The 21,758-nt window shown below is 44.1% G+C and overlaps 1 protein-coding gene across 2 annotated transcripts in view; it reads left to right on the top strand.

The window, feature by feature from the left end:
* COL6A3 (collagen type VI alpha 3 chain) overlaps nt 1–21,758 on the top strand; it is an 85,800-nt gene that overhangs the window by 10,034 nt on the left and 54,008 nt on the right. Inside the window, exons 1-5 of one of the 2 annotated variants that reach the window (XM_079923919.1) lie at nt 5,985–6,102; nt 7,622–8,239; nt 13,660–14,262; nt 17,914–18,498; nt 20,178–20,777. In XM_079923919.1, coding sequence (XP_079780045.1) covers nt 6,015–6,102; nt 7,622–8,239; nt 13,660–14,262; nt 17,914–18,498; nt 20,178–20,777 — 2,494 coding nt within the window. In that variant the 5' untranslated portion in view covers nt 5,985–6,014. Of the gene's footprint in view, nt 1–5,984; nt 6,103–7,621; nt 8,240–13,659; nt 14,263–17,913; nt 18,499–20,177; nt 20,778–21,758 lie in introns of those variants that run through there. The other variant, XM_079923920.1, reaches the window with a different exon arrangement.

The following is a 21,758-nucleotide window of genomic DNA, read 5'->3' as shown; positions in this document are numbered from 1 at the left end:
TTTTCCACATGGATTACATTGTCCAATGCTTTGCAGTGAGGTCCTATACTATTTTTTTGCCCTCATTCCAAAACAAAAATGCTACTTTAAATCCTGCCTCTTGTGCACGGATCAAATATTTAAAACAATTGAACTGGACCTCCCGGAAGAATTGCATCAAATCTTTTTCTAGAAGGAGTGGTGCTTGAACTTCAGTGGGGAGTTAGACTAGAGGCGGTTAGAATCACATGTGAACTTGGATGCTATCCCCAGAGACTCCCACATACACAGAAACAATGTTGTACACTTTTGGGGGAGGTTGGCAGATCCTTTGAAATCTGTGGATCCCATATTAAAAAAAAATCTGTGGATCCCACATTTTAAAAAAAGTTCTCGACCAATTAGAATATCACAGGCTGTCTTGGAAAGGACAGTATATATTTCTGGAAAGAATCCAGTAAAATTTAAATAATGTGGGCTGACAATTTTCCCACAAAATAGTTTTCTAGTAGGATGCTTATTGCTGGTAAAGAGACCGGATGTTCAATTTTAATGGAAAGAATCAAGAATAACATATGTATGATGTACTTTTACGTTACTCTAAAGTGTATATCCTCAATTAAGAAAACTTACAAAGACCACAAATACTGCATGTGCTTTTCTTTTCTTCAAAAGGCAAACTCAGGAATTGGTCTAGCAGAGTGTGGGGAAGAAAGGTATGACCGGATGGAAAGACCTAGAAGATTCCTAGAGTAGAGCATGGTCTTGCAGGATTTCTAGAGAGCAATGGGGCAACATGGGGGCCGTGGCTTGGGCATTCATCCTCAGTGAAGAAAACAGACCAACCAGCCAAGCGTGGGTTTCTGTACTGCCTGAGGGGACTCCCCTGAGCACTGGCCAGGACTTGGGGACGCTGTGGAACCAAAGCACGGCGAGCTGAGGACTGCCCTCCTGTATCGTGCAGAGCCGTGCCTAGCACGTGTTGACCATTTCAAGCCAAGAAGATGGGCTGTGTTTTTGGAATGGCACCGTTATCACCACTGGCTGTCACTTCACTGTAGAAAGAAATACGTTCTCTTGATGACTGACCTTCTGAACATCAGAAAACCCTTTCCTTCTCACTGTTGATGCATTTCCAAGAGAAAGTTGTATTGACAGGTGGCTTTGTATTAGGTGCTGGGGTTGTATCTTCAAGCTTTCAGAATTTGAATCACAGGGTAAATTTGTTTTATCACAGGTGATACTTTTGGTTTGACCTCCCTGGAAAATCCAAAGCAACAGTGGGTCTTGGAATCCATTCTCTTGTTTATGGTTTTGTCTTTTTCTATCCCACCAATTTGGCTGACTGGGCTGGCCTGGGGCCCACACTCTGTTGTCTTGCTGTTCCTCACAGCTGGGCCACAGGATCTGGACCCCAGCTCCTCCCTCTGGGACTGATCTCTGGCAGGAAAAATCATGGGACTGAGCCCACTTCATCCACGTCCTTGGGTGACACCTTCGATAGGGGCTCCTTGGCCCTCTGTGTATCTTGCTAAGAAGTCCATCTAGACACGGGTCCCCTGCCAAGGCCAGGTCGCTAATTAACCAGACAGATTTTTCCTTTGCTGTCATTATTTCTGTTGCTCTAGATGGAAAGGTTGAGAACCTTAGACCACCCTTAACATTGTCTTCCTTAGCGATGAGGGGAAAATGGGATTCCTGAATTATATATACAACGGACAACCACAGATAGAATCACCAGGCCCATGGAAGGCCTATGGTGAGAGGAAGGTCAAGGTAGGAAGGTCAAGCAGGTACAAAAGCCTAGGCCTTAGGCGGACCTGATTTTGTAGCTCTGATGACACTGGTTGGGGTAGAAATAACTTTTGTACCACATCTCAGTGTTCATATCAGATTCTTTTCAGTTTCCTGGGACTGAAGTCCTCTTCCCCAAACCTTAGTATTTGCTCCCAAATACTTCTTTTCTTCTTCCTTTCCAAATATTATTTAGGAGCAAGGACAAATGTTGTGTTATTTAATTATAGGGGCACATACATATGCTTTAAGAAGATATGTGCTGTTGTATTGTTTTCCCGTTTTAGCTCTTAAAGACTCATGCCTCAAAAAAAAGATGCCACATTTATACCATTCCTGTTAAACTGATGGCCACATTCTAGGTGTATGGAGTAATCCACACTGTGAAAAATCTCAGGTAACTTGTCCTATCCTTTGAAAGATTGTAGTGAAACACACATGACATAGAATTTACACGATTCTAAACCGTATATCCTCAATTAAGAAAACTTACAAAGACCACAAATATTGCATGTGCTTTTTTTCAAAGGACAAACTCAGGAATAGGTCTAGCAGAGTGTGGGGAAGAAAGGTATGACTGGATAGAAAGGCCTGGAAGATTCCCAGAGTAGAGCAAGTGAGCAAATTTAATCATTTTTAAGTGACTAGTACAGTCGTGTTATCTACATGTACCTTGTTGTGTAACTGATCTCTAGAACTTTTTCATCTTGCAGAACTGAATCTCTGTACCCTTTGGACACTAATTCTCCTTCCCACCTCCCCGTCCCTCTAGCGACTACCATTCTATTTTCTGTTTCTAATAGTTTGTCTATTTCAGGTGCCCCATGTAAGTTGAATCTTGCGGTACGTGCCTCTTTGCGACTGGTTCATTTCACTTATCATGATGTCCTCAAGGTTCATTCATGTTGTAGCCTATGACAGAATTTCTTTCTTTTATTTCAGGCTGAATAATATTTCATTGTATGTATGTACCACATTTTCTTTATCCATTCATCCATTGATGGGCATTTATGTTGTTTCCACGTCTTGGCTATTATGAATAATGCTGCATTAAACTTGGGTGTATATATATATATCTTCAAAATCTTGTTTTCAATTATTTTGGATATGTACCCAGAAGCTGGATTGCTGGCTTATATAGTCATGCTATTTTTAATTTTTGGAGGAACCTCCATACAGTTTTCTAAGTGGTTGCAGTGTTTTACATTCACACCAACAGTGCCTAAGAGTACCAATATTTCTACATCCTCATTAGCACTTCTTGTTTACTGTTTGTTTGATAGTGGCCATCTCAGTGGATGTGAGGCAATATCTCATTGTGGTTTTTGTTTGTTTGTTTGTTTTTGTTTTTACATCTTTATTGGAATATAATTGCTTTACAATGTTGTGTTAGTTTCTGCTGTATAACAAAGTGAATCAGGTATACATATACATATATCCCCATATACCCTCCCTCTTGCGTCTCCCTCCCTCCCACCCTCCCTATCCCACCCCTCTAGGTGGACACAAAGCACCGAGCTGATCTCCCTGTGCCATGTGGCTGCTTCCCACTAGCTATCTATTTTACATTTGGTAGTGTATATATGTCCATGCCACTCTCTCACTTCATCTCAGCTTTCCGTTCCCCTTCCCCATGTCCTCAAGTCCATTCTCTACGTCTGTGTCTTTATTCCTGTCCTGCCCCTAGTTTCTTCAGAACCACTTTTTTTTTTTTTTTAGATTCCATATATATGTGTTAGCATACGGTATTTGTTTTTCTCTTTCTGACTTACTTCACTCTGTATGACAGACTCTAGGTCCATCCACCTCACTACAAATAACTCAATTTCAGTTCTTTTTATGGCTGAGTAATATTCCATTGTATATATGTGCCACATCTTCTTTATCCATTCATCTGTCGATGGACACTTAAGTTGCTTCCATGTCCCGGTTTTTGTAAATAGAGCTGCAATGAACATTGTGGTACGTGACTCTTTTTGAATTATCTCATTGTGGTTTTGATTTTCATTTCTCTGATGCTGAGTGTTTTTTCATATACTTATTGGCCATTCGTATGTCTTCTCTGGAGAAATGTCTATTCAAGTCCTTTACCTATTTTTAAATCAGATCTTGTTGTAAAGTTGTGGGAGTTCTTTATGTGTTCTGATATGAACCCCTTATCAGATATATGGTTTGTGAATATTTTCTCCCATTCTGTAGCTTGCCTCTTCACTCTGTTGATTGTTTCCTTTGCTGTGTAAAAGTTTTTAAGTTTGATATAGTACCATTTGTCTGTCCTTGCTTTTGTTGTCTGTGCTTTTGGTGTCATATGGAAGAAATCATTCCCAAATCCAATATTATGAAGATTTTCTCCTATATTTTCTTCTAAATGTGTAATAGTTTCAGGTCTTACATTTACATTTATAATCCATTTTGAGTTAGTTCTTTGTAAGTGGTGTAAGGTAAGGGTCCAACTTCATTTTTTGCATGTGGATATACAGTTTTTCCAGCATCATTTGTTGAAGAGACTATCCTGACCCCATTGTGTAACCTTGGTACTGTTATAGAAGCTTATTTGACCATATACTTGAGGGTTTGTTTCTCGGATCTTTATTTTATTCCATTGGTTGACATGTTTGTCTTTATTCCAGTCCCATATTGTTTTGATTACAGTAGCTTTGTAATATGATTTGAAATCAGGAAATATGAGGTCTCCAGCTCTATTTTTCCTTTCTCAAGTTTGCTTTGGCTCTTCTGGGTCCTTTGAAATTCTGTATGCATTTTAGGATTTGTTTTTCTGTTTCTACCAAAAAATGCCCCAGAGTGAGAGGTTTTTGATTTTTATTTATACTGATGATGATTACCTTTTCATGCTGTAATTCCCAAGGCCGCCTTCTTAATCTTCAAACCCTAACAATGAACTGTAAATTATGATGGTAACCCAATCTCTCCAGATGAAAATATTTAGGTTTCTTAAACCAAATGGGACTTCTCGCTTGACTGTAGTCTATACCACATAATTTTCAATATTAAATAGTACTGCTTGAAACTAAGGACAAGAAAAAATAACCAATAATTTTGACCGGCACGCCCCTCCTCTCTGATGCTGTTACCCAAGGCTCTGACCAGGGAACCCCTGCCAAGTCTGGGTAAGGGTAAGAAGAGTCATTGATACACATGCACAGCTGTAGCCAGGACCAGCTCCAGAATCTGTGGGCTCGATGCAAAATGAACATGAAGGGTCCTTGTCCAAAAGTTATTAAGAATGTTAAGACAGCAACAACAAATCATTAAATCAAGCATGGGGTCTAGTGGGTCTGCGCATGTCATATACCTAAGACCTAAGAAAGAGTTGGGGGAAACCAGAGCCTTGGATCAAGGGGAAGAGAAAAGAGGTGATGTCCTGCAAGGGGACCTAAGCCCAGGTGGAGAAGACCTAGGCTGGCTCTCTGGAGGGTCATAAGGAAGAGCCCAGACCCTCAAGCTGCTGTCACTGGAGATTGGAGGGTGAAGATGCTGACCTGAAGCTTTGGTGTGGGTCAGGGTGCTTTCAGATGTGGCATGGGGAGAAGGTGGTGTTTGCTTGAACGGAAAAGTGATGGTGACACAGCCCACTGCGCCCATCCAGATTTGAGCCCGGCTGGCTGGCAGTTAAATTTGCATGGGAGACCATGCTATGTGGCCATCAGCCCTCGTGACTGGCTTCAGTCTTGCTAATTCAGTATCCCAGGGTGTGCTCCATCCTGTGATTGGCGTTGGACACACAGCAGGTTTTTGGTGGAGGAAAAGTGCTAAATATTAACAGAGAATGAGGGCAAGATTCGAAATGGTCCCAGCTGCCATGGTTGGTACACGTTGTGATTTGGATGAAGCCCGTTCCCTCCCTGAACGGAAGCTTCCCCGCGGGATTCCGTTAGACACGATTGACAGTTAGGCTGGGCGTCACCAACCTGCCCCTTTGTGCCTCTGAGCACCTTTTCTCCTGACCCTTTTTCATTCTGCCATTTGTTTCGTGATATACTATTTTTGCCTGCCTCAATTTGAGAGGAAAAAAAGTTGAACTGCACAATTTTTAGCTATGGCCAAAGTCCTACAATCACTAGATTCAAAGATTCTCATGTCTATGTTTAGTCAAAACTATTTTTCATAAAAGGGATAAACCCTTGATTCATTTGTTAGTAATCGGGGAGTCAATACCTGATCATTCTCCTTTGTCCTGTTTTTTCTCGTAGGTTCTCACTTGGTGCTTAGACAAAATCAAAATGAGGAAGCATCGGCATTTGCCTTTAGTGGCCATCTTTTGCCTTTTTTTCTCAGGCTTTTCCTTTACTCGTGCGCAGCAACAAGCAGGTAAGATCCAGAAACATCTCTTCATTTCATTAAAAGGAACAGTATTCTCTGATTTTAGATCTTAGGCGTCATGAGCTGAATATAGAGCTTAGATAAGCTTTGAAGAGATAGACAAGCCATTGACTACAGGATGTTCATTTACTTTACAGACTTTTTGCTCCTCTTTATCCAGTGAGAGAGAGGTTCTTTTTACTGAAACTTGGGTTTGATACCTTGGCGGTGGTTTGCAAGTGGTTTGTTTTTACCTTGGGTGTGAGCAGAAAGTTTGTGTCGAGAATATTTTACCGTCTGAAGAGCTTTTCCACATTTCTGGCACTGGTTGATGTCTGAGCACATAAAACCCAGGGAAGACAATGGTTGAGAGCAAAAAATTATTTTCCCTGAAAAAACAACAAAAACAAACACAAATGTTGCCATTTCTTTCTCACTCCGGACAGGAAAAGACGTTTTTCATCTAGAATCATCAAATCTTTAAATATCAGTTTCCCCAAACTACTTAAAAATGGATCCCAACTCATCCTATTAAGAACTTGCTTGCAGAGTTCTAGAAAAATGAGAAATGGTTCATGTATTATGAGCTGGGAAGGAGTGACTTGGGTCCCTCTCCTTTGCTTGGAGAGCTGAGCTTCTGATGGGGATTCTCCCTCTGGACCTGGTAGTTCTTAGATGGCGGCCTGGTGAGGACCACCTCAATGCCAGGGGAGCATGGCTTGGGGCATCGGGTCAGCCCCAGGTGAGTAGAGTCCAGGGGCCTGCTGTGCACAGCCAGCCTGGCCCAGTGCAGAAGGGCACTTCCCAGCCACCCACAGCCTGGCACCTGGAGCCTCTTGCTCCTACTTTTAAGAGAGAACTAGATTCATCTTTGAAAGAGATGAATACTGTTCAGCATCTAAGAGGGCTTAGATGGCTCTGAAGATGTAGTGATGAGTTAGGGTACCTTTCTTCATGCTAAAAAGTCTGAAAGAAATGAGACTTTGCCCTTCCCTACAGTTATACAAGTCTTCTTAAGATGTATTTATAATACTTATTTTTCTGGCAAATTACCCAAAGCATGGGAGGTAAAACTGTAGTAGATTTCAGTATTCTATCTTGTCGGGGCCCAGTTTCAGACTCAAAGCTGAGGAAGGAATTTCCAAGATGATGCTTGGCTACCTGTGATAGGATATCCTTTCCACCTGAGCAGGTGGGTCTTGGGGTTCAAACTACCACAAAGAATCATCTAGAGTTAAAGGACACGCCAGGGAATGTTTTTCCCCATTGTGGAACCTGCTACTGGTCCACGTATGGCAGTCATTGCATATGGAACTTGGGTCAATGACTGGGCACCGACAGTTGTTGGGTCCATGTGTCCAGGTCCCTGTTTCTCAGGTAAGTCAGCGTCCCCGCCTGTTTCACACATGAGGTGTAAATTATTTAGTAACAGCAGAGTGGAAACTGAATGAGTTGAGGAAGGCTTTGCACTGATGGGAAGTCATTTCTTGAACAGGAGAAACATCTAAACCAATGTCTTTTTTTAAAGATGTCAAAAATGGTGCTGCTGCCGATATAATATTTCTAGTGGATTCCTTTTGGAGCATTGGAAAGGAACATTTCCAACTTGTTCAAGAGTTTCTATATGATGTTATAAAATCTTTAGCTGTGGGAGAAAACGATTTCCGTTTTGCTCTGGTCTGGTTCAACGGCAGCCCAGATACCGAGTTCCTGTTAAATACGTATCGTTCTAAACAAGAAGTCCTCTCCCATGTTTCCAACATGTCTTATACTGGGGGAAGCAATCAGACTGGAAAAGGATTAGAATACGTAATGCAGAATCACCTCACTGAGGCTGCCGGAAGCCGGGCCAGTGATGGAGTCCCTCAGGTTATCGTAATGTTAACTGATGGACACTCGAAGGATGCCCTTGCTCTGCCTTCAGCGGAACTTAAATCTGCTGATGTTAACGTGTTTGCAATTGGAGTTGAGGATGCAGATGAAGGAGCGTTAAAAGAAACAGCAAGTGAACCGCTCAATATGCATATTTTCAACCTAGAGAATTTTACCTCACTTCATGACATAGTAGGAAACTTAGTGGCCTGTGTGCATTCATCCATGACTCCAGAAAGGGCTGGAGGCACAGAGACCCTTAAAGACATCACAGGTAATGGCAACATCGCCAAGCTGCTGCCTGCCTCGCTCTTCTTTGGAGATAAGCTTGGCAACCGCTGGCATTAAGGCAATATTATGGCTAAAAGATGGTGGGCGGATTAGGGAAGAGATGCCTGTTCACAGGTCTAAAAACAAAGGTTTGAATATTCTCTGTAGTCTCCTTCCAAAACAGAGCAATTCATCTACCTTCAAGAGGAATTCTTTGCTTTTGAGACAATTAATATTCTAACTCTAAAAAAGCACATCCTGATATTATGACCCCACAAGAGGTTGCTTCTGCCTTCCTTGGACAAGACAGACTCAGCGTGGCTGGGCAGGTACCTAACAAAAGTCCCTTCATTGTTCCTGGGATAGAGAGCCTGTTTCCTTTAAAGAAAACTCCGTGTCTGAAAGAGTTTGAGTGGAGGGGGAAGGGGGGGGTCCACTTTAGGTCCAGTGAAGCAACACGCAGAGCTCCTGTCTTTGACTCAATGGGATTTATTTCAGAGTTTTGATGGAATTAGAATTGTGAGAGGCCTTAGAGATGATCCAGTCCAAATCTATTTTGAAGAAATTGAGTTTTAGAGCTGGAGGCCCTTACATGTTGGCTCTGGAGTGGGTTTTCCCACTTCTCCTCCACACTGTCACCATGGCTGTGCCCATAGAGATGCTTCTGAGATTCCGATGGTCCTCATCAGTGTCACTCTGGAAGTACCGATGATGCAGCGACTTTACATGGATGTGTTCATGCATGGTGATGTGCATGGAACTAATTGTCCGGCAAGTCACTTAACCAGTCACACCTATTAGCTCTCTTGCCAGTGCTAAGTGCCTAAAGACTGATAGGGAAGGAATTCCACAGGTAAATTTCAAATGTATTGCACCACAGCAATTCTGACCAGGGCTAGGCTTCCTCATCAGCGACGAGTAGGACAGAGGGAACTCCCTGTGTCCCCAAATGAGTCCATGTCGCCAACTGACTGTGGGTAGGAGAGAATTCTAGGAGAATGGTCAGAAAGCTAGGGTGGGAGAGCTCAAGCGAGAGATGAGCTCCAGAAGGAGAGATGTGTGTCCCACAAGATGAAGGGAAAGGAGGAGAAGGGTATCATATTTCTAAGATACTGAGGTGGAAAGGGGAGACGTTGACAGTGTTCAGGTTGAGTTGGCATCAATCATCCAATAAGAGAAGATGGCAGAGGGAGAGAAGCAGTGGTGCTTGGGAGCTTGGAGGAATCGAAGTTATTTTTGAACAGCTGCAACAGGGCTAGGAGGAAGGGATCACAAAAAAGGATCAAGAAGAAACTGCTGACTTGCAGTGATGTTCAGTTGTCATCAGAGACCACAGCCTGGGGTCTTGTCCATGAGCGTGGCTCCCTGGTGTTCTGAAGATATCTCAGGCATTCTTGGAAGAAAAAAGCTACCAGGTTGGAGCTTGCAAAGAGAGGATGATAGAGGGGCAAGAAGATCTTCTTGGGAAGGAAATTTATCATTGCTAAGACGGTAGCTAGTAAATTCCTGAAATAGCCCGCCTTGGGGACCTCGCTGGGCGGGGAAGCAGATGAGAGTTGGAAGGGGCTGGGAGACTTCTGGAAAGCCAGAGGAGCAGGGGCCAGGATGAGGCAGAAGAGACCTAGAGGCAGTTGAGGAGGAGTCCAGAGAAAGGCTTTCTGGATTGTGATCAGAATAATGGTGTTTTTAGGCAAATAGTACTAGACATCAGTTTTTCATAAGAGAGATCCTGAAAACAGGGAGTTGGGGAGCAAGATGAGTAGATGTCATTAGATAGGAGCCGGGCAGGCAGATCGTGGTTAAGAGAAGGGTTACAGAACTAACCAACCCCGGGGCATTTCAGGAGATTAAAATGGTTTCCCCAATGGTTATCCGTGATTTCAGCTTTGATAGGGGTGGGAGGGCTCATGACCCTACCAGTGGGTCTACTTCTAAGAGAGGGGTGATGCAGTCTGGATTATTTGCATTAAACCTGAATAGCATTCCCTACTTCAAATGATGTGTCTCACCTCTGCATTATGACACTAGTGTCGATCCTGCCAGATTACAGGAAAAGAAGGTGGACCCTGAGAGCACCCCAAACCAAGCACTGCAGGTTACAAGGAGGTTACAAGATGGCAGCTCTAATGACCTTTTCCATTGGCTACAATGTGCTCAGCATCAATAATCCGCTAATCATTGCTTTTCTGGATATAGGGATAATAACTCTTCCATGGCAAAAACAGTGAAAGGGATCAGGTGAGAAAGGGAACGTCTTCTCTTTATTGGTGTTTTGGCCAATTCAGGAAAAAGGGTGGATGAGTTCGCCATTATGTTTAACCGTTATATAAATGGATAAACGATTAGATTACCATGTGAATGCTACATGAGCCTGTCAACATAGTCTGTTTCCACACAAATGACAAAACCTTTGTTTTTATGCCAAGAAAGCATCTCTGTCTTCTAGTGTCCAAGCCGCTAGCAGCACCGGGGTGGGATATTAATCCATTTATGTTGTCTTTTCTAATTAACTTCACTCTGCAATTCTGCCAGTATCATGTCCCACTGCATGTTCCATAGCAAAAAAATAATAATAATAATAAAAATTCTCTGCTTATAGTTTTTGGGAAAGGTAGTCAGGAAGGCATTATGGAGATTGCTAATAAGTTAGGGCCATTTCTTTCCGTTTCCTGCCCACTAGGTAGGTAACTTTTCCCCGTGAATATATATATGATGGTGCTGTTCTAAATGAACTGTACTCAAGTAATCACTGAAAGTTGCGTTTTTTTGAATCCCTTTTATCAATGGATATAAAATACAAAAGCTTTACTAAAGCAAGAGCTAAAGGTGACCTATGTATCCGCGAGGATGAACTTTCTTTTCTTTGCAAAATATAAAGATTTAGAAAACTCGCAAAACCTATCTGCAGTTTTGTGTTTGCATAGGAAATACTAATGTGATCTTTTAAATTTTGCTTGGAAAAAGGAAGCATCCCATGAGCTAAGGAAAACATTGTGCCCACACCAGTGTGCTCAGGAAAGTAGTGTTTCCAACGATGTTGAAGGAACCTATGATTTTTCCATGGCTGTTTGGAAACTTTTCCATAGAAAATGCCACAGATGGTGTGATACATGAGCCATAAAAGCAGGAAACCAGACAACTTCTCATTTTGAATTTTAGAAAGACCTGATTCCGCTTAGAGTTAATATCGATCCCTGGTATGCCTTGCTGTACACAGGAACCGGTCTCTCTTGTGTCTGTCTGAGGCTTCGGCTCTCCTGGATAACAGCATGCCCTTGTGTGTCCCATCATTGTGTGCATAAGAGGACAACGTGGTTTTTTCAGTGATGACAAATTATCCAACATTTTTCTATGACCTGCTGTGGTTCAGCTTTTTAGAAGAGCAGTAATCAAGGGTTTTCCCTCAGTGTTTGTTTATTTTATTTATTCTATTGTGAACCGCGATCAAAAAGTAAGTAATAAATTAATAAGGAATGAGTCATCTGTGATTTAGGGATCGTTCTTCTTTTATTGATCTTAGGTTCAGAGTTAGTCCTTCCTTTAAAGGTCTCAGTTTGTTGAGTAAGGGGCAAATCTTCCTTTGTCCCTCAGGGTCATTGGTTTAGGCCTGGGAAGTGTTGAGGAATTTTGTGGTATGGTTTGCTGAACCTGGAGCTCCCGGCACCATGTGGGCCATTTCTATGGCTTGCAACATAATTCACACTGCTGACACCGCACCATCCCATAAGATCCTTCAGGAACCTTACGGTTTGGTTAAAGAGTAGGAAATGCTTTGCAATTCTTAGCAAATGCTAAGTTAATATCTTATAAAATCTTACAAGATATTTTCACATTAGTATCTTTCCCTATGAAAGGAATCCCTCTACAAAATTACTGTTAGGGGTTTCACGTATGTAAGGGGAGAAAGAGAGCAGTTCTGATTCCAGTAATCCCAACTGCAGCCATCCTTGGCTAAGATTCCCCAAGGGGAGAGCTTGGGTAAGAACATCATTTCACTATAGCAAAATTCCTTAATTCCATGAGACAAGATTTGTATCCTGTTTCCATTGTGGAAATAAAAGCAATTTTGTTGGTACCAGGAAAAATTAATTTTATGTATAAAATGTTCACTGTCATTAAAAATATCAGAATGAATGATTGTATATATAATATTACAATTATACTCCAAACATAGCTTCCTAAAATCCAGAATATAAATACCATATATGCTCACATAAAATCTCTTCCTATTCCTAACATCTACTTAGGTTATTAAAATATATTTGCTAGAATAATTTTACTTTTCATATCGTTTAACTCAGCCAGATTTAAACATTCTAGCAGATGAGGCTTTGAAATATTCCACCCAGGTTCATAGTTTATTGATTGCTATTCCTTGCTCAGTGCTTCTGTGAAACCCCCATTCTCAGTAACAGAATGGAAGTGTCATGTTTGCCATTGTGGGGAGCAAAGAGGTCTTGGTCAGCCTTTTTATGTCCATTTGTATAACTCCGGAGCTAATTCTGATTCAGGGTTTACTAGATGCCCATGGGCTTGCCAGGCACTCGGTCTACGATGTCATAAAAATAAGGTTGGATAATTATGTCATGACTGGTTTCATATCACTCTGCTTAACATTGTTCTGCATTATGTGATTGAATATAGAGGCAATGGCAAAAATAAATGAAGAGAACACTTAGCTGAATCCCAGACTTGCATTTGAGTTTCACGCAACTAAACGTCATTTGAGAAACAAAAATCAAACCAAAATGTATCAGAGCATTTTTGAATCCAAACCGTAAATGCTGTTTGAGTTCTCCTTTTTGTATTCCCAAAGTGGTAGATACACAGCCACTTTGGTTTTTAAAGTAAAAAAGAAGGAACAACAGTTGCTCAAGGAATCAAGTGTTTAACATACTGGGATGATGAATCACCAAACCCTAAATCTGGGATTCTGTCTTATGCTGTGGATTTGGACAAAGAAAATTCTTATAATGACTTGAGGATTATAAGAGAAATGTCCTCAAATTAGAAATCATCTTTGGACCTTTGTTAATATACTCCTTTACTTTCTCCTGTAGGTATGGTAATGCATAATTCCATGCAGCTACAGTTCCCTCCAAATTTAGTAGAAAATTTCAGAATATACCCAGAAATTGAATATGTGTTGAAATTTGACTACAAAGATGGCACAGAAGAAAATTTGATATCAAATGCCCTACTAAACACCATCATTTCTGTTAAGAAATGATGTTAAGAAGTTGCCTCTTATCCATTCAGAATGCAGAACTAAAAGAGAATTTCACATTCCTTAATCAACGTGTGTTTTGTTTGTCCATATTTCGTGTTTCTTATTGGTTTCCCAAGAAACATGTCAGAACACTGAACGATGCATGTGGTCACTTGTTCTAATGCTTTCACTTTTTGCATTTCTCTCTTTTAAAGAACAAGACTCTGCTGACATTATTTTCCTAATTGATGGATCAAACAACACCGGAAGTGTCAATTTCGCAGTCATTCGCGACTTCCTTGTAAATCTCCTTGAGAGACTCTCAGTTGGAACTCAGCAGATCCAAGTGGGGGTGGTCCAGTATAGCGATGAGCCCAGAACGCTGTTCTCCTTAAACAGCTATTCCACCAAGGCTCAGGTTCTGGACGCAGTGAAAGCCCTGGGGTTCATCGGTGGGGAGTTGGCCAATGTCGGCCTGGCCCTTGATTTTGTGCTGGAGAATCACTTCACCCGGGCAGGGGGCAGCCGAGTGGAGGAAGGGGTTCCCCAGGTGCTGGTCCTCATAAGTGCTGGGCCTTCTAGTGATGAAATCCGAGACGCGGTCATAGCACTGAAGCAGGCTAGCATTTTCTCGTTTGGCCTCGGAGCCCAGGCCGCCTCCAAGGCAGAGCTTCAGCACATAGCTACCAATGACAACTTGGTGTTTACTGTCCCGGAATTCCATAGCTTTGGGCTCGTCCAGGAGCAATTACTGCCGTACATTGTTGGCGTGGCCCAAAGGCACATTGTCTTGCAACCGCCAACCATTGTCACCCAAGGTACGTATGCTTTTCTCACCATCTGTGTGGTAGTGGGCTGTCTGTGTGTGTTTTTGTAGAAGTCAGGTGGGCACCTTGCAGAATGATTCGCCTCGGGAGAACCTGTAAGTACCCACAGCCGAGTCCTTCCACGATGAGCTAGTTCTTGGATGTGGTGTCTGTAACGGTTGCAGTGTTCCAAAAAAAACAGAGATCTGTGATTGAGTGGAAAGTTCTTTTTAGAGCATGAGTTGTCAAGAAAGTGTGCTTTTAGGGCTAATTCGGCAAACCTGTTACGTTGGTTATTAAACACCGTCGTATGATCTACTTATAATGCAGTCATCCTAAAAATGGATCTCTGGGGGTCATTATGGTTCTGAGACAGTTACTCCAGGATAATGGCATTGAGCTCTAAAAGTCAGCCCGTCAGAGTGTGCTGACATGTGAGAACTGTCTCCCCAAAGTCAGTTTTGTGATGCGTAGCAGGAGTGGCATTTCTGGAGGTAAGAAATAACAAAGCACTCGCTTGGGGGGATGTTTATGAAAACCGTTTTTCCTGTGTTTACTGAGTTGTAGAGTAGCTCTGTTGACGGAGAGATTATACACTCAGATGGGAGGCCTTTGGCAAAAGAGCCCGACTGGAGTCATTTTAAAATAACATATAAAGCTGAGCAAGTCAGATAAGAAAACACATTTCACGGACGTGGGAGGCGGGAAGTGTATTTAAAAATTTCAGTAAGAACCCAGTGGTGCTTGATGCTGCGGCAGGTAAAAATCTGGCAGATCCAGGTGGACCAGGTTACATCACTGGTGATCTCACCCATCCGTCAGGGATTTTATTATTAATGGTTTTAGGCATATTGCTGGGTGGGGTAAATTAAGGATTGATGCAAAATTGCATCCAGAAAATTCTCTTGATACTTCCAGACTTCCCTCTGATTGGAATACAATCTATCAATATTAGATAGATTGCATGGTTTTGGAAACCATGGGCTTGCATGGTTTTGGAAACAAAAGAATGACTTCCATAGGTTTTGTAAACACTCATGAGCGCCATGGCTGCTGTCCGAAGAGCGGGCCTTTGGTCCCAGGTCTTATGTTAACGAGCTGTGTGATCCTGGGCAGCCCACACAGACTTTCTGGGCTCCAGTTTTTTGAATTGATGACAGAGGACGAAAGGATATTTTTGTTCCAGGAGAAGTATCAAGTTCATTTTTATCTATGGCAGTCCAGGCCCTTATTTCAGCTTTCCCTAGCTGACTTTCACTCCTCACTTACAAAACGGTCTTTAATCTTTGTGCTTCATCTGTAAATATTCAACAGATATTCTTAGCTCTCAGGTATGTGCTGGACACCAGGCCAAGCACTGGGGACCCAGACTGATGTGGCTGCTGGCTCGTTGCAGTATAATGGGGAGATAGATCACGAAAACGTAAACCAACAACCAGAAAACTACTCCCAGAGCGTGACAGATGAGGACGCTAAAGGGGGCTGTCAGGGAAAGAAGGGGGAGAGAGAGCTGTAGGTCAAGTGGCCAGGGAAGGCTGCTGTGAGGAGCTGCAGGACAGAAGCAGAAGGAACAAGGTGCCAGGTGTGGCGGTCAGTCGTGCAGCACGAGGGAACCTGGCCGCACCCAGGACTGTCAGGGGGAGGCGGGGCTGGAGCTCACTGGTGCCTGGAAGCCTGGAGAAGCCTCTGGGTTAGGGCGCACGCATCACCAGCTTGGGTGAAGTCCTCCAGTGGCTTCTATCTTTTTCAGTGAAGCTGGGGGGGACAGGAGGACCTGCTTTATTGGAGGTCAGGGTCCCCAAGTCACTGAGAAGAATCACCTAGGAGTAGCCTTGAGTCACCCTAAGAGGAGGGTGCAGAGGAAGACAGCAGCGAGGAAGGGCGATGGGGGCTGGACGTTTGCTGGAGGAGATTTTGCTTGGGAACAGGAGAGTGGGAGAGTGAGGACCGCCACCGGTCCTGGGCTTGCAGGGGCTTGGCGTCCTTGGGTCAATAGGGAGGTGAGGGCCGCAGTCGACTGGTTACAGGACCTTCAGGGTCACCGTGGTAAGGGTGTTCACACCCAGCCCCAGCAGAACCGTGTGAAAGAGGGGAGACGGCTCTGTTGGCATCTCGCAGCAGGAAGAGGAGAACTCTTACTGGAGGGGGAGGGAGGAGATGAGGTGGGGGTGAGTCAGCCCAGAGACCGGGGGGTGAAAGGGATCTGCCTTCCTCTCCATCTATCCATGTGTTGCATTCACCTTATTGAATTCAGGAAGCTCTGCATTTATCATTTCAACTCCTACATCCACGGTATGGAAGGCGCGTTGTGAGAGTGGGTGTTTCCAGGTGAGCTCGCTCTCCTTGTATGTGTCTAGAAAGCACACATGTGGTTAGCTGCACAGCTGTGTATATGGCTTTTAGGTGTATATGGAGAGAGGGAGAGGGAGGAAGCAGGGGGTGTGGCCCTCAGGGTCTCTCAGCAGCGCCCCCCGCCCCCCCCCCGCCCCCAGGTAGGGAGAATCCACGTGTCTGCAGGCTTCGATGGAGAGCTGGAGGACTTGGAATTCACTGTTTACACCACGACTCAATGCCAAAGCAGTGGTCTCCACGCGCCTGTCCCTGAATGCTTTGTATCTATGGTACATTAACATGTTTTCTCTTAAAGAGGAGAGTTTGGACCAGTGCTGTCAATATAATCAAACGTCAAGTGAACTAAAGTGTTACGTGCCATCCATCTGACTGCAGGGGGTAACGAGGCCTCCTCATATGCAGATGATCATTTAATAAATTGCAAACACTCCTGCCTCTGCTTGAGCCATTTACGATCTTACGAGTCTTGGAAGCCTTCTCCGTTTTCTGGATGGGGTGCTGTGGTCCGATATGAGCCTCGGTTCCTGAGACTCAGGTGTGCTGCCTGGATGTCGATACAGCAGGTGGACACAAGTTCATAGTCACTTGGAGGCAGTGATCTTGTTAAGGTGTTTTTGCTTTGTGAGTTGTCTTTGGGTTGTCATAACCTTAACATGTAACGTGGGACCTGCACAACGCCTCTCTCTTAAATGCAAATGCTTCTGGGCCACTTCCTAGTTTTGACATTGATTTCCTTTTTATAAGTTTAGGATGCCAAATAATTGGTGTTTTTTTTTTTCCCTTGCCTGAAAAAATCAAGGCAGGGACAAGGGTACCAAAAGGAATAGAGGTGCTTATGCTTGTTCAAGTTGTGCACTTGGCAGTAGGTGTTCATGAAGTCAGGATTGTGAAGCGCAGGGCTCTCCGAGCAGACGCTGACTGCTTCTGTAATTATTTGAGCTATGGCTTCGTTCTCACCTCTAAAACCCAAGCTATGGATTTATGGTAGAAAAGAGCTTGCTGACATTTTTAGTGACAATAGGGTAAATAAGTGTTGAATAAATCTACGTTGATTTTTGTGCAACTGTTTTGTAAAAAGTACTAAGAGAGGGTGGGGGTTTGGGGAGCCCCACTTGCCAGCCGTAGGGAAGCTGTAACTAGCGCAGCTATAACTAATGTGTGTGTTAGGACAAGTTCCTCAGGGGCTCCCGTGGACTTGACATTGGCCAGGGCAAAGGGAACTCCCCTTGGGTGGTGTTAGCTGTGTAGAGAGTCATACTGAATGTGATGCGTAAGGCTATTCTACTCACCTTGTCACGTTGCTACCTACAGTCATTGAAATCAACAAGAGGGACATAGTTTTCCTGGTGGATGGCTCTTCTGCACTGGGACTGGTCAGCTTCAATGCAATCCGCGACTTCGTTGCCAAGGTCATCCAGAGGCTGGAGATCGGACCGGATTATATCCAGGTGGCAGTGGCTCAGTATGCAGACACAGTGAGGCCGGAGTTTTATTTCAATACCTACCCCACCAAGAGGGAGGTCATAACCGCCGTGAGGAAGATGAAGTCCATGGATGGCTCGGCCTCGTACACAGGCTCTGCTCTGGACTTTGTTCGGAACAACCTGTTCACGGAGGCGGCCGGCTATCGGGCCGCCGAGGGGGTCCCTAAGCTTTTGGTGCTGATTACAGGTGGTAAGTCCTTAGATGAAGTCAGCCAGCCTGCCCAGGAGCTGAAGAGAAGCGGCATCATGGCCTTTGCCGTCGGGAGCAAGGTGGCCGACCGGGCTGAGCTGGAAGAGATCGCTTTCGATTCCTCCCTGGTGTTCATTCCTGCCGAGTTCCGAGCCGCCCCGTTGCAGGGTGTGCTGCCTGGCTTGCTGGCGCCTCTCAGGACCCTCACTGGAACCACTGAAGGTGCGGTGGGGAGGGTGTCAGACACGTGAGAGGGCTGTCTCCAGGCAGAGTCTCTGGGGAAAAAGCAAACCCAAGTTTTATTTGTGTTCAGCTGAGCGACACCTTTTAAATGATGGAAACCATAGCAACCAAGATTTATTTCGGGTTTCCTTTTACCCTGACTTGAGAAATATATGACTTAAAACACCATGTGATACAACTGTATGTCTTAAAATGTCATAAAATAAGAATCGTGTGACTTAGGTTATAGGACCAGAGACTGCCTGTCTTTGAAGCTTCTGGCCGAGAGATCACCTCTCTGTTCTGATCCCTCTTGAGGTCTTAGTGTTCTGTCTCTACTGGTGACTCCTGTCCAGCCCCCTCCCACCTCCACCAAGATGAAGCCTGGCTCTTCCTTTCCCAAGTAGACAGTTTACTTCTAAACGGTCCAAACCTGAGCATTCATCCTCTGTCCTCTCTCTTTAAGGGATTTCCTTCAATGGGGAAGCATAGTGAGGGGATGCGTGTGCAGATAAAAACCCAGTGGTCCTCCAAACCCCTCATTTATTACGGTTATCACTGAACAGTTATTTTTAAAGGCAGGATAACAGTCAATGAGCTTACGAATTGAATCAGTGCAATTCACCGTCCTTAAAGAAGATGGATATCACAGAAACAAGCTTTTCTGCCTCACAAGCTTCACCCCTGGAAGGATGTTCGGTGCATGTCCCACGGTGCATGGATGCATGCTTTCTCCTCAAGCTCTCTGGTCTTCTAAAATCCACTCTCTCTCTCTCCTTTATTTCCTTAAGACTTCTAATCCACACTTTCAGAGCCAAAGTTCAATCTGACAGAACGTAGGATATAAGTAGTTGTTAGGCTTCCATTTTAGTGAAACGTCAGGGAAGAGATGGGAAAGCATTTGGTAGCACGTGTTGGGGAAAACACTCCGATCTGAGAATTGTACTTTCGATTCTTCATGAGCACAACGTCAGCCAAGCATAGCAAGGAGTCTCTTTGCATTTTAAGGTGTTTCCGTGACCCTGTGATCTCACTCAGGAGGAATCCCCGTGGGCACTGGTTGGATTATTGCCCGCCAATGCCGTGGCTCTTCTATGGGAGAGTCGGTAGAGAGTGACAAGTGGGCCTCCCTAGGAATATTTCAAGATGAGAACAGCCTAATTTTGCTGATTTTTTTTAGCCTTAGGGAACTCATGTTCTCAGGTTAACTTGGGCTCACCCTTCTAATCGATCTGTAAGTGGAAATTTATCTGTAACTGTGTAGAGGGAAACCCAGGGGGACCCAGTCTCACCCAGGTAAACCTGGCTCTGACCGTGGTCATAAGGCGAGTGGTGCAGAAGGAGCAACACCCTTGCAGAATTCATTTCCAGGGAAGCAGTGTTCTGTTTCAAGGGTTCTGATCACTTTTGTTGGTTGTAAACATTCTAGCTTTTGACACCACATCTCTCTGTGAGCCCACTTGTTTTGTAATGCCGGCTGTCAATTCTCCTCACAAACACCAGCCCCCACTGGAGGGAAATAAGCAGCTTTATGCCACATTTTACGAGATGGACGTGCTTGGCCTCACTGATGTTCTCTGTGTTCTACATGTTGGCATGTGTGCCTGGGCTGTGGGCACACATGAGGAAGCCCTCTGCGGTTGTGTATGTCTCACTTTGTTTTCTGTGCTCCACTGCAGTTCACGTAAACAAAAGGGATATCATCTTTCTTTTGGATGGATCGTTCAACGTTGGAAAGACCAATTTCCCTTACGTGCGGGACTTTGTCATGAATGTAGTTAACAGCCTTGATGTTGGAAGCGACAATATTCGTGTTGGTTTAGTGCAATTTAGTGACACTCCGGTGACGGAGTTCTCTCTAAACACCTACCAGACCAAGTCAGAATTGCTAGCTCACCTGAGGCAGCTGCAGCTCAAGGGGGGTTTGGGCCTGAACACGGGCGCAGCCCTAAGCTATGTCCATGACAACCACTTCACCGAAGCTGGCGGCAGCAGGATCCAGGACCGCGTGCCGCAACTTCTGCTCTTGTTCACAGCCGGGCAGTCTGAGGACTCTTATTTGCAAGCTGCCAACGCCCTAGCACGCGCAGGCATCCTGACATTTTGTGTGGGCACTAGCCAGGCCAATAAGGCAGAGCTTGAGCAGATAGCTTTTAACCCGAGCCTGGTGTATCTCATGGATGATTTCAGCTCCCTGCCTGCTTTGCCTCAGCAGCTGATTCAGCCCCTAACCACTTATGTTAGTGGAGGTGTGGAGGAAGTACCACTCGCCCAGCCAGGTAACGCTCTCCGACTGTTCCGGGCTCCCTCTTCCCCCCTGACACCACGTTGGCAGGCAGATGGCCCGATCTGAACTCCAGAGCGTGGCGATAAGCTATAGAAAGATGATGGGCTCTCTTTAGTTGAAGGATTTTGAAGGGGGGGCTTGAGACACTCTACCAGCAAGCTTAGATGCTCTGTCTAAAGGATGTTCGCCCATGAAAGAAAGTCTAGAAAATCCAGTTTACGTTCTGTCCTGGTTGTCCCACTCTTGATTCAGAAGCTTTACTTATTTATTTATTTTGCCCCAATACCTCTGAAGATTCTGGTGAGCAAATCCAGATGGAAATGGGAGAAAAACAGAGAAAGAGAGAGAGATGGATTCCCTTTCATACATGAGTATGCACTGGGAGCATTTAAAAATGGAAAGGATTTTCCTGATATGATATTTTTATGTTCCAAATCTGCTGTATCTAGAAAATTATTTGTCATAAGCCCAATGAAGGCTGTATCTTTATGTGATGGCAAAATGGAAAACGGTTTCCAAAGGAAGTCTGGGTGATGATGATGACTGCAAATTACTAGGGTGATGAGATACAGACTCTTAGATCTACCAGTCGCTGACATCACAGATGGGTAGCAAGATAGATCCCACTGAAACATAATCAAAATAGTTCTAAGAACCGTGTGTGCTGAAAATAATGTTCACATGACATGCCGTAGCCCCCTATGTCCGTGTTTTCTGTTGTCTGATCACAGCAGATTGGAAATCACTGACAGAGATCGTGACCCACAGACCGACACTGGACACTATTTTGGGTTCTAACCCATAAGCTCAAATATAATGAAAAGAGAATCTAATTAGAGCATGTCTATGTGTCAGGTGGATATCCCATATCTGCCTTTGTCACTAGAGACAGATCCATTTTTAAGCAGAAGAACAACAGGACCATATTTTCAATAGTTCTCTTTATAACAATTTGAAAACACTGTCTGTTCTC

The sequence above is a fragment of the Stenella coeruleoalba genome, assembly GCF_951394435.1.
Source record: "Stenella coeruleoalba genome assembly, chromosome: 6".
In the NCBI taxonomy this organism is placed as follows: domain Eukaryota; kingdom Metazoa; phylum Chordata; class Mammalia; order Artiodactyla; family Delphinidae; genus Stenella; species Stenella coeruleoalba.
The sequence above is the reverse complement of the archived record's forward strand: the minus strand, read 5'-3'. Positions and strand labels throughout refer to the sequence as shown.